This window comes from Panthera leo, chromosome D3 (assembly GCF_018350215.1).
Source record: "Panthera leo isolate Ple1 chromosome D3, P.leo_Ple1_pat1.1, whole genome shotgun sequence".
In the NCBI taxonomy this organism is placed as follows: domain Eukaryota; kingdom Metazoa; phylum Chordata; class Mammalia; order Carnivora; family Felidae; genus Panthera; species Panthera leo.
The window spans coordinates 14,448,917-14,462,158 of NC_056690.1; the positions used below are offsets into that span (position 1 = coordinate 14,448,917).

The following is a 13,242-nucleotide window of genomic DNA, read 5'->3' on the forward strand; positions in this document are numbered from 1 at the left end:
AAATTAACCAAATTGAATGCAGAACAACAGAGACAATAAATAAAGCCAAAACCTGATTTTCTGAAAAGGTGACTAAAACTGATAAACCAGACTGGCAAAGAATAAAAGAGAAAAAACACACATTACTGACATCAGCAATGAAAGATCCCACAGACACTAAAAGGATAATAAGGGAATACTAGGAGCAACTCTAGGCATGTAAATTCACCAATTTAGATAAAATGTGCCAATTCCTTAAGAGCCACAAACTTCTGAAATTCACCCAAGAATAAATTTTTTTTAAAAAATGTTTCATGTTTATTTATTTTTGACAGAGACAGACAGAGCGCAAGTAGGGGAGGGGCAGAGAGAGAGGGAGGCAACAGAATCCGACGCAGGCTCCAGGCTCCGAGCTGTCAGCACAGAGCCCAGCATGGGGTTCAAACCCACGAACCATGAGATCATAACCTGAGCAAAAGTCAAATGCTTAACCGACTGAGCCACCCAGGCACCCCAAGAATAAATTTTTTTAATTTAATTTATAGTTCAAAAACTTCCACACCCCAAAAATAGCAAGGATAATCTCTAGGTCCATATAGTTTCACTGCTGAATTCTACCAGCATTTAAAATATGTTAAGATGAAATAAAACCAATTGTACACAATGTCTTCCAGAGACAGAAGTATAGGGAATGCTTCCCAATTCATTTTATGAGGCCAGTGTACCTGATACAGAAACTAAACAAACATGGTACAAAAAAAGGAAACCACAGCAACATCCTTCATAAACATGGACACAAAAACCCTCAACAAAATATTAATGGGTTAAATCCAGCAACATATTAAAATAATATTGCTTTTAGGGTTTATCACAAAGCTCTGTTTCTCCAAGCCAGATAAAGGTAAAAATACAAAAAGGGGCATCTAAATGTGCTCTGCCTCCTAACTAATAAAGTCCCAAAATGCCCTCACTTGATTGATGAGTTCTTTTCTATACCTATTTCCCTTACTGCTGGAGTCCAAGCCACCCAACCCCGCCCAAGCACCACGCCAGCGCCTTTGAGGATGAGCACACAGAGAAACATTCACAACTACTTCTTAGAAGCATGATTCTCTGGCTAGGAGAGGTGCACACGCAAAGGGGGAAATTCGCCATTGCCAATGACTCCAGATTCTGGAATTTTGTACTGGAACTAACAGAGGATACAGCAGAGAGGTGGTGCCTGCAGAATTTGGGCCAGAGACTTGTCAGGAGTCTGTGCGCACAGCTATCTCTTGTCTCTACCTGGTGGGTTCCAGATCTTAGATGCAGACTCTTCTTGAGGCTGTTTTCTCAGCCAGAAGAAGGAGTGGCCTCATTCTCTCTGTTCCAGAGACTAGAGCCACAGGATCTAAGTCATCAGAGAGCAGACTCAACTCAAAAGACAGAGAATAATTCCAACCACTATAACTCACCCCAATCAAAAGGCTGCCCTTGTGAAAGAATTTGAATTTTTCCCAAGAAGACATACAAATGGCCAATATGCACATGAAAATATGCCTAACATCATTAGTCATCAGGAAACTATAAATCAAAACCACAATGAGATACCACTTCATACCCAGTAGGAAAGCTATAATTTTAAAAAAATTAATGAAAAAATAATCCGAAATAGGAGGTGTTGGCAACGATGTAGGGAAATTGGAACCCTGGTACCTTGCCAATGGAAACGTAAAATGGTGTAGCCACTGTGGAAAATAGTACGGCAGTTCCTCAAAAAATGAAACAGAGATTCACCATATGACCCAACAATTCCACTCCTAGATACAGACCCAAAAGAATTCAAAGCGGGGACTCAAACAGATACTTGTACATCGAAGTTTCTAAGCAGCATTATTCACAATAGTCAAAAGGTGAAAGCGACTCAAAAGTGTCTATCAACAGATGACTGGATAAACAGAATATGGACTATACATACAATGGAATATTAGTCAACCATGTAAAGAAATGAAGAACTGACACCTACTACAATGTGGATGAACCTTAGAAACATAATGCCAGGGGAAAGAAGCCAGACACAAAAGGTACAGGGCATACGATTCAACTCACACGAGATACCCAATAGTCAAATTCGTACAGACAGGAAAGCAGGGTTACCATGCAGCTGGGGAGAGTCATTCATTGCCCAATGGCACAGGATTTCTATCTGCGATGATGAAAAGGTTCTGCAGATAAATAGCGATGACGGTTGCACGACACTGTAAATGTATTTTGTGCCACCAAGTTGCACACTTTAAAATGGTTACAATGGGGGGCGCCTGGGTGGCGCAGTCGGTTAAGCGTCCGACTTCAGCCAGGTCACGATCTCGCGGTCCGTGAGTTCGAGCCCCGCGTCAGGCTCTGGGCTGATGGCTCGGAGCCTGGAGCCTGTTTCCGATTCTGTGTCTCCCTCTCTCTCTGCCCCTCCCCCGTTCATGCTCTGTCTCTCTCTGTCCCAAAAATAAATAAAAAATGTTGGAAAAAAAAAAAAAATTTTAAAATGGTTACAATGGTAAATTTTATGCTATGTATATTTTACTGCCATTAAAAAATGAATTTTTTAAGAGGCCACCATAGGAGGTAGTGCTCACCCCAAATCACCACGCTGGACACTGGCCAAAAGATAAGCCTAGCCAACCCCTTAAGCATCCTTCTATCTTGAGAGAATATAGAGAATATGATTTTCGAGCAATTGGATACCACCGTTCTCTTCACCTCATAAGCTTAAGAGAAGTTCAGGAGCTACAAGGCCCAACCCCGTAACTGTTATCCAGCTTGGAGGTGAGCTGAGCACACGGTTTAAAGACTAAAGCCTGCCAGGCACTGATGGGGAGTGAGTCATCTGTGGGCGAATTCAAAGATCCATACCTAGTATCAGAATGTTGTTCCCTTACGTCACCTGCAGCCCAGCAGGTGTGCCGTCATCCCATGGAAGGATGGAAAGCTTCTACGGGTTTCTTCTCACTCCTTGCTCTCACACATTGGGAGTTCAGTCAGATCCACTGAATAAATGAAGGATACACTCAAGGGTGGCACCTCCCTGGATACCTGAGATCCCCTAACCTCCCCAAGCCAATCTATTGGCAGGGATGGGGGGATGATCATGAAACCCATCAAAGTTAACAACCTTTAAGCATTTGCCTTGTGCCAGGCGCTCGGCTCAATTCCTTAATGCAAGATCCCATGTAATCAGCATAACAATCCTATGCAAAGTGATCCCAATTTTATAAGCCAGGAAACTGAAGCTCAGAAAAGGAGAGCTCATTTGCCCAAGGTTACTTAAGCTAGTGTACCTTGAACTCAGGCTGGAATCCAAGCAATCTTACTGTGGATCCCAAGCCGTCCTAACCGTTAAGTTATACTACTTCAAGAATCCATGAAAATTTCTAGAGACTCAATTAAGTTATTATTTCTGAGCCTTCATATCACTTTCCTACTGATCCAGGGAAACTCAGGGCATGTGTCTTTGGAATGCATCCACTGCTCTAATCAATGGCTGACTAGTAACCCTGGGGGGGGGGGGGGCCCATATTCTCAGTCTTTATCAAGAACAAGATTTCTACTACAGCAAAACAGAGAAACCACCTCAATGGCCAAAAGCAGCACTGTCCAGCTGAAATATACAGTGAGCCAGCTGTGTAATTTAAAATTCTGTAGTAGCCTCAGGGGAAAAAAGAGGGATAAGATACAGTCGAAATTCATTTTAAGAAATTTTACTTAACCCAATCTCTCTGAAATAATATCATGGCAGCATGTCGTCAATATAAAATATTATTAATGGTGGAGCTCCTGAGTGGCTCAGTCAGTGGAACATCCAACTTCAGCTCAGGTCATGCTCTTGCAGTTCACGAGTTCAAGCCCCACATCAGGCTCTCTGCTCTGGGCACGGAGCCTGCTTCAGATCCTCTCTCCCCCCCCACCCCGCCCCTCCCCTGCTCACTCTCTCTGTCTCTCTCAAAATAAATAAAGAAACTTAAAAACATTATTAATGAGATCTTCCTTCATATGAGATCTTTTCTTCATACTAAGAGGTCGGAACTTGGTGTGTATTTTATACCAACAGAATCACACCATTTATACCATTTCAGTCAGAAGTCACCACTCAGGTCTGTTTCCCTCTCTGTTTCTCATTCTTCCTTGTCTCTGTGGATGCCCTACTCTGTCTCCATTGGTTCTATGTTTCTCTCCAATAGTTTTCATCTATAAAGTCACCCATGAACTCAAAGTATATGAGCAGCAGAGGGAGCCACCATGATGATTCTCATTAACTCAATCACCAGCACTTCCCCTTTGCCCTCTGTTTGCTCTCGTCTTCCCTTCCAGGCCATGCCACCTTTGGGGAGTCCACAGTAGAGCAGTAAACCTCTTCCTGTATCTGGGGCTGTCTTAACCTCCACACTGGGTCACACTGGGTCACATCAGTGACTCTAAACCTCAGTAAACTCACTTGTAAAACAGGAACAACCACTGTTGCAGTCACTGCCCACTGGAGAGATGTTGCAAGGGTCACAGAAACCCTGCAGACAATGAGTCCCTGCTTTGACTTTCTCCTCCCCGTCCCTCAGCTTCTCCATCCTCTGTCGCAGCTGCCCTGTGTCCCTTGTCTTCCTCAGCTTCTGGACACCTCCCCATTCCCCAGCTCCAAAGCAGCACTCTGAGGGCAAGGAGGAAGGCCAGGTCCCAAGACTTGGGGCCCAGAGGGTGGGAGCCCAAAAAATGACCGATTCTCTGGAGGGAGGAGGAAGACTCCTCAGTATTCTGTCCATTCGAGGATGAAAAATCACAAGCTCCCTAACGGGATCCGTTCCAAAAACCCAGATGGGATAGTGAACCCTTCCGAAATAACTTCTGCCACTAACTCGGAGCTGTGAGACCACCTCCTGCCATATCTTTATGACAACAAGGCAGAAGGGGGTAAGGCTGGGCCGCTTTGTATGGAAAACCAAGTATTCCTCTTATGTCCACAGGTCCCCAGCTCCTTCCCAACTAGAAACAGGAAGAATGAGATTCTAACCTGAAGCAACTGCCTCCTTAAACCCTGAGCTCTCAGTCATCAAAACATAGGCAACCAAAAAAATAAAGCATAAACCCATACTGAGGATGGGGGGGAACAGGCCCTTTTCACACGGCTGGGGGAAGGTAATTTGGCAAAACCTACCAAAAGTCCTGAAACTTGGCATAGCCTTGGATTCAGCAATTGGGCTGGAATCAAAGGACCGCTACAAACCACAAGGATATCTACTGTGGCGTTATTTATAATGACAGAAAGTTGTAAATGTACACGATCTGACAATAGGATTTGTTAAATTATGGTACGTCCATAGAATAGCACGCGGCCACTAATAATATTTAATGATATGAAAAGCTGTTCCTGACATTTTAAGTGCATTTTGTATCTCCAGCATTCCTCAAGAGTTGTAGGATGGAATATCCAACTGCCTACTTGACAAATGGAACATGTCCAAACAGGACCTGACCATCAAGCCCAACCTATCCCACTTCTAGTCCTCATGTTTCAAATAAAGGCACCACCATTCGCTCAGTTCTTAAGCCAAACACCCAGGGATAACCCTCCCTTCTTTATTTTCCCCATATCTGATTCATGAACGCCTCGTGCACACCTGACCTTCTGAATCCAGCCGCCGGCCCCATCCCGCCAACCACCTTAATAGTCCCGAGCACAGTGACTCCTGCACACCAATCTCCCAAACTGTATCCCTGCCCCCATTCTTAATCCCTACAGTCTATTTTCCCTGAAGCAATCAGAAGGATCTTTTAAAAATCTAAGTCAGTCACCTCCCCGTTCACACTCAGGACAAAATCCAAGTATCTTATCAAAGCTATCACCAGGGCCCTGATTCTGTCTCCCACTGTGTCCCTCACCCCTTGCCCGTCCACCCACTCAACTCCAACCACAGTGGTCTGCTTGCTGTTCTAACGACACTCCAAGGACGTTCCCACCCAAGAAATTTGCTCTTCCCTCTGCCTGGTCCCTTCCCCAGATACGTCTTGGTTTGCTTCCTCAAGTCAGTAAAACCTCAAGGGGGCCTCTGCTGACCATCCCATGACCCTCCCTCTTTCCCATGCTCTTTTGGTTTTATTTTGGGGTTTGGGTTTTTTTTTTCTTCCATAGCTGTTACATGATTACAGGAGATTGTTCATTGGCTTCCGATGAAGCACACCTCCTAGAATCCATACCCTTAGATAGACATTTCCACATTGATTTTGGGCTTATCCACTTAACGTGCTTTGGCATATGGGACACTGGCAAAGGTTACAGAAGCAGAGGCCTCAGAGGGGCTGTGCAAAGGGGCTTGTTCTCTTGGAACATGGCTGCTTCCACGAGGTAAGGAATCCAGCTGTCCTTTTGGAAAGCCATGTGCAGAAAAACTGACGTCCCCCCACCAACCACCAGCCATGTGAGCAAGGCCACCTTGGGCCATCCAGCCCAGCGAGCCATCTGATGACCACACAACCACATGAGTGATGTGGGCAAGATCAGCAGAACCGCATCATCCACCCTAGAGGTCAGAGATCAGGAAGCTAGCCCTTGGGCCAAATCTGACCCACCACCTGTTTTCATAAGGCCCCACAACCTAAGAATAGTTTTTACATTTTTAAACATAAAAAAAGGGGGGGTGGGGGGTAATAGTATTTCGTGACATGTGAAGATTACATCGAATTTCAATTTCAGGGGCGATAAATGAAGTTGCAGTGGAAAACTGTCCGTCTGCGGCTGCTACGCACTACAACGGCAGAGCTGAGAGGCTGTGATGCAGTCTGTATGACCCACAAAGCCTAAACTATTTACTACCTGTCCCTTTACAGAAAGAGTTTGCTGGCCCTTGCTGCAGGCTGCTGGCAGGCTAACCTTTAAACAACTTTTTATTGTGTTCACTCCAAAACCTTTGAAGACTTCTATCTCCTTCCTCAAAGGAGTGAAACTTTGTCAGTCTGGCTCCCTTGTCCTTAGTCAGATCTCAAGAGTTTGTGACCTAAATTCATTTCCTATGACATTCTATCAGGTACTCTCCATTCTAGACCAACTGGTCTCTCAGCTGCCCCACGAAGGCACGAACTGGTGTGAAATACCTTTATCTGGTTAGCTGTTCTTGCTGAGCGAGCTCTCTCCGCCTGCCAGCTCTCCCCATCCTTCTCTGCGCTCAGGGTCCCCAGCTCCCCAACCAAGAGAGCTACCCTAACTGCTTTGCCAAATGATTCCCTGGGTGTATTCTATGGAACATCAATCCCAAGGGATATCCTTGGAAAAAGGAAACACCGCAGACTCCACACTCTCTCGGAGTCACCGTGCACATAGATGGTATCGTTAACGGCTCTGAGAAGTCTCTGCAATAAAGATGCCTGTTTCCCTTTGTTTAGCTCAACCTTTGCCAAATTCTCCAAGGAATTCGTTTTGTCTACAGAGTACTTGTTGACCACCAGCACGTAGTACAGGGCCCGGATTTCAGTACTCGCCGGAAGAATGAAAAATGCTAATTTTTCAGACCAAGGGACCCAAAGAACACACTTCGGAAATGCTGTTCAAACTCTTCCCTTTCTACCCCTGATCTGAGCTGTTCCCTTCCATGTCATCTATTCCACACCACGTAATGTTAATCATACCACCATCATCATCATGACTATCAATTATTCAGCATCTGCAGCTGTGTTACAAATGGCACCAGGCCCTTGAAAATGTCCTCCCTTTCGATCTTCGTAACTACTGAAATAGGTAATGTTATTCTTTTATTGCCACTTTGCCAAAAATTAAACCATGGGTCAGAAAATTTAAATCACTAGCCCAAGATAAAGTAAGTAGAAAAGCTACAATTTACAACTTTACTTGTCTAACTCCAAAGGTCATGGTCTTTCTTCTCTGCTAGACTACCTCCTGATAACACGCCATGGCCCTTGTTGTTGGCTATCCACCCAATATCCCTTCATGCTTTCTTCCATGCCAGCATGTATGGGGTGGCAACCAGTCAACCCAGGCGATGGACCATGACTCATCTAAACCACTTACCATGGTGTCCCCACGTCCCCACCTCCCAGCATTGAGGCAAGGACTGGCCATCTGAGCAAGTTTTGGCCAAGAAGAGATAATTCAACATCATCTGTGGGGTAGGTAGCGAAACAAAGACATGAACCCTTTATCCCTGCTTGCTCCTCGCCCGGTCCCCCTCCTCCCTGCCTTGAACCTGAGTGAGACAGCTAAAGCTTTAGAAGACATCTTGCAACCAAAAGGAAGAGGCCATTGAGAACTCAAAGAGACAACGGTCCCGAGATTACTAACTTGCTGACCCAACTCAAGCAGCCATATACCTTCATACTTTTTGCGATACAAGAAAAAGAAGCCATCATTTGCTTTAAAACTGCGCTTGGATTTTCCATTTCGTGTAGCTTGAACACGTTCCTAATGGACCTACATGCTGTCTCCCATATTATTTGCTGTTTGGATTTCATCATTATTTCACACGTATATTATTATTAGCCTTGTCTCCCTAACCATGCAGTACACATCTTGAAGGCTAAGTCCATGCTGTATATGGGGTGATATGCACGCTACTAACTTTTGCTTATTATCACGGTTTTCAGGGATGGTCTGTTCAATTCACTACTTACTCCAGTGTTTGTGAGCAGGGAGTCCTTACCATCAAAGAGCAGAAACATGCCACCCACCTCCTATTATGGTGGTATTTTTCAAAGTGTCGATGTGAAAACATGCATCAGAAACACCTGGACTGTTTATGAAATGCAGATTCCTGGGCCTCCTGCCAGTCCCACCTGAATTAGAGTCTCTGGGGTTAGAGGCTGAGAATGTGCATTTTCAATGAGCTCCCTCAGACTGTTTTAACATACAAAATGTGACAGTTTGGGGGATAAAAAAAAAAAAAAGCCTCGGGTCCAAAGCCTAGATGAGGTTTGGCAGGACTTGGCTGCACCCAGGGTCTTCAGCCCCTCCTCAGTGTCCCCACCCCAGCCCCAGAGACCTGAGAAGCAAGAAGCTGGCCTGACTGCTGGAGACCCTTCCCTGAGCAATCTCGAAACCAGGGATCTGTGGCATCCCGGAACCAGGAAACTAACACCCAGATGCACTCCCAATAACTCTAACCTCCGGCAACTCCATCCCCCAGTTTGCAAAGAAAACCTCTATGCAGAAAAGAAGCCATGGAGTCCAGGATATGCTGTGACCATCACCATCATCAAGGAGTTATCAGAGGATGGGGCATGTTGAAAAGAGGAAAAGAAAACAGGAGAAACGCGCACAGTAATACATGAACTAGCACCTGGGACTCCTGACTCCAAGGGCCAGAAGAGAACTCAGGTGGCCCTTTTGAGTTATTTAGTTACTCACCACCCGCAGTTCTGAACAGAATCTTATCCTGGGCACTGCTCACACCAAGACGGAAATTTTCCCAGATGACAGGGGCACACAGACATGCATTGTAGGGTAGCAAACAGCATATTACACACACACACACACACACACACACACACACACACGCTCCACTTTCAAACTGATGACCTTTCTGTGTGCTGACAACCAAAGTTAAAATCATGGAGGAAAAAAAAAAAAAAGACTTAAAAGTAAATCAGACAGCGGTGCTCATCCGTGCTGGAACCCAGGCACAGGGCTCCAAGATTCAGTAGGGGCTGAAGAGTTCAGGCCTTGGAAACTCGTGGGCTGGAAACAGGGAACCTCCCCAGCACTGCACATGCCTGCTTCGCCAGAGGGAGAACCCCTTTACTTTGCTTCCAGCCCCACAGCCACCACCCTCAGCAAATGCCAGCTAATAGGAGTTCCCAAATTTAATCAAGCCGTGTGTACAGCTGGTTTGAAGGAGAAGTGAGTGGAACCCTTCGGATGTTTCCAACAAACGTGGATGCCCAGTGATTACGTGCACACCAGACATTTTCTAAGGCTCTTGAAACCTTCCTCCTTTGACCAAATGGCCTTCGGAAGAAATAAATTCTGCCATCTTCTGTCTGAGTAACTTTGCATCGAACCCCACCCCCCAAACTGCTTCAAACTCCCCCTCAAGTTCTGTTGGAGACAATGTTACAACTCGCCAGCGATGACTCCTCCTCCGACCCCTCTCCTCACCGTCCTATGGAGATTCAAGAGTATTTTCCTACACCACTTGTGTGTGCTGATCCAGGCATATTTTTTTGTTATCTTTTTACACGTTTCAGGCCTGCAACAGCTCCCTGCATCAAACGATTTGATTTGGAAACGGGTAGCTCAAAGGGGATTTTTTTTTTTTTTAATGCATCTTGCCTCCTGACATGTATATCACTGAAATAAAACAAAAACAAAAGCAAAAACAAATTCCAAGGAGCAATCGTGGAGTTGCGAAGGAGGCCCAGAGCAGAAGAGGTCTATATTTATAGGCAGCCCCGTTCTGGGAGCAAAAACCACCTTTTGACCACCTGCAGAATGCGCAAGGTCACGTGGGTTCTCTGCAGCGCCTTAATGTCTTACCCAGCACACAAGCCCCCGTGGCATATAAACAAATCCAGAAGCGGAAAAAAGAGAGAACTCACTCCTCGGAGAGGAAGCAAATGATAATAACAGCCGCAGGAATAATAATACATAAAGAATAACAATTACTACTACTACTACCAACATCCAGCCAAGCGTAGATGACAGCGGTACAGTCAAGGGACATCCAGTGCAGGCTTTGCAAAGAAGATAAATCACAGAAAACCAAATCGTGCCCGCCCTGCCACCCTCCCACACCCTCCCCCCCCCCAACAAACAGAATCAAAGGAAAGGGGGTGGTGGGGAGCAAGGAAAGGGAAGGAAAGATTGCCTTTTCCCCCCATAGGCGACACCTACCTCCAGGGTCCGGATCTCTTTTTGTGTGAGGTCGTTGGAGGTGGCACATTTGGTCCTAAGCCCTTCCAGGTTGGAGATGCTCAGGTCTATCATGTTTTGGACCAACTCGCACTGCTGTAAGGCTTTTTGCAAACTCAGAGGCTGCTGCTCCTCGCTTTTCGTCATGTTTTCCTCATCCATCGCTTGCTCGGCAAGCCCCCTTCCCCTCCTCCTCCTCCCAGAGAGAAAAAAGAGGGGGGGGGGGGAGTAGAGGTAGTCTACCCCCTACGCTCTCCAACCACTGCGACTTCTCAACAATGTCTCATGAAGAAGAAACCCAACATCTCACACAGGGCTGAGGGGGTGGAGTGGGAGGAGGGGACAAGAGCCAAAATTTATTATTTTATTTTGGGGTATCAAGCAGACTCCATTAGAATGTCTCCTCTCTCTGAGTCTCTGGTCCCTGAAAAGGAGAGATGCTGTTTCTCAGAAGCAAACCAGGTGATGTGATGCTGTCTGTACACTTAGGGAGGAGGGGGAGGAGGGAGGGGGGAGGGGGAGGAGGAGGAGGAGGAGGAGGAGGAGGAGGAGGAGGAGGAGGGGGAGGAGGAAAAAGAGGAGAAGGGGGGGAGGAGAGGAGGAGGAGGAGAGGAGGAGGCGAAGGAAAACAGCGCTCACTCTTTACACACCGGCTCCGTGAAGGGCAAATTTATATATTTTTGGCTGGCTGGCTTTTATGTCAAAAAAAATCTGCTTTGCCCCCCTCCCAGTTGCAGTGACACGGCATTGTCCACCGTTTGGGGTGCTTTAGCGCGTCCTCAAGATGCTGTCTGCATTGCTCCCGCGGCTGCGGCGGCGACTGCGGCTGGCTGCTGTCTCCTCCTCGCGCTGCTGCTGCTGCTGCTGCTGCTGCTGCTGCTGCCGCCGCCGGGCTCCGGGGGTGACGGCTGCTGCATTCGCTCCTGCCTCGCTCCACACCGACATCTTGCCTGTCAATCAAAGGGCGGGGGGGGGGGGGGGGGGGGAGCGAGCGCCGGCGAGGGATGGAGAGCGAGCGAGGGACCTGCGGGGAGCGGGTTGGTGGAGCGGCGCCGTGCGCGCAGCCGCCCCGGCCCGGCGCGCCAGGGACCCGCGGGAGGAGGCGGCCGCGGCGCGCGCAGGCTCGCGCACCTGCCCGCGGAGGGGCCGGCTCCCGGCGCGGGCCGGGGCGCGGTGGGGCTGGGGGCGGGCTTCGCGGGGCTGCGGAGCTCGCGTGGAAATTACTACCGGGCGTGCGTGCGTGCGGGCCGGCGGGCGGGGGCGCGGGGGAGGAGCGCGCGGCGGGGCAGCCGGCGGGGAGTGCCCCCGGCCTCGGGGGCTGGGCGCGGGGGCGGGAGGGGGAGGGGGAGGGGCGGGGGTGGAGGCCACTACTACGGCACGCTCTCGCGAGACGAGGCCGGAGTACCGCTCAGCAGGTGCGCTGGGGCTGGGAGCAGGTGTGCACCCAACTTTGAAACCTTTAGTGCGTGCTGGAGAAACGTCAGCGTGAACCTGTTCACGTCCTCTCTGGCTCGGTGTGCGTGTGTGCGTGTGTGTGTGTGTGTGTGTGTGTGTGTTATGAAACAAACCTGATCGTCTTCCTTGAGCCTTGTGTGCGTCTGTCTGTCTGCCTGTCTTTTTGTTCGTTTGTTCTTTCTCGTGAATGGGAAAAAATAAAACAAACCTGATCATCTTCCATGAGCTGTAGGAAGCTGCATCTCCGGTTTGGTACCCTGGCCTGCAGTTACCCTGACGAATGGCTTTCCATTTGGAGGGGGAAAGGGGCTTGGCCTTAACCTGATTGTTACCATGTCTGAAATGTCCTCCACGATCTGATACCAGCCTACCTAAACGACCTTATACCAGCAAACTATGGCCCCAGAGCTAAGAATGGTTTTTATATTTTTAAATGGTTGGGGGGAAAAAATCAAAAGAAGGTTTTGTGACGTGTGGAAATTAGAAGAAATTCTACATTTCAGTGCCCATAAAGTTTTACTGGACAACTGCCACCCATTCCTTTTATGTCGGTGTTTACTGTTGTAACAGCAAAAGTGAGTAGTTGCAGAAGGAACTGTGTGACTTGAAAGCCTAAAATATGTGCTATCTGGCCCTTTCCAGAAAAGCTTGTCCACCCCTGACTGATCACCAAACATATTCTTGCCTCAGAGTTCTTTACTCTCTCTGTCCGCTCTGCCCAGACCACATTTCCTAGTTCTCTCCTGGTTGGTTCCTTGTCACTTGGTGTCAACTCAAAGGTCATCCCAGAGAGGCTTCAACTTCTTGAACATCTTAACTACTAGTATTCCCAACAGTATCCCTTCGAGTATTGCTCGAAGGATGTATTTAGGATAATTAGCAAAAGGCTCCTCTTTCTCCAGGTAAACAGAGCTCCATGCCAGGCAACTGAG

At 47.6% G+C, this 13,242-nt stretch overlaps 1 protein-coding gene across 5 annotated transcripts in view; it reads right to left on the reverse strand.

Moving 5' to 3' along the window:
- KSR2 (kinase suppressor of ras 2) overlaps positions 1-11,240 on the reverse strand; it is a 434,193-nt gene extending 422,953 nt beyond the window's left edge. For 2 of the 5 annotated variants that reach the window (XM_042909856.1, XM_042909855.1), the window contains exon 1: positions 10,838-11,230. In XM_042909856.1, the coding sequence (XP_042765790.1) occupies positions 10,838-11,017 (180 nt within the window). In that variant the 5' untranslated portion in view covers positions 11,018-11,230. Of the gene's footprint in view, positions 1-10,837 lie in introns of all 5 variants that reach the window. The other 3 variants (XM_042909854.1, XM_042909857.1, XM_042909858.1) reach the window with 3 other exon arrangements.
- Between the last annotated feature and the right edge of the window lie 2,002 nt (positions 11,241-13,242).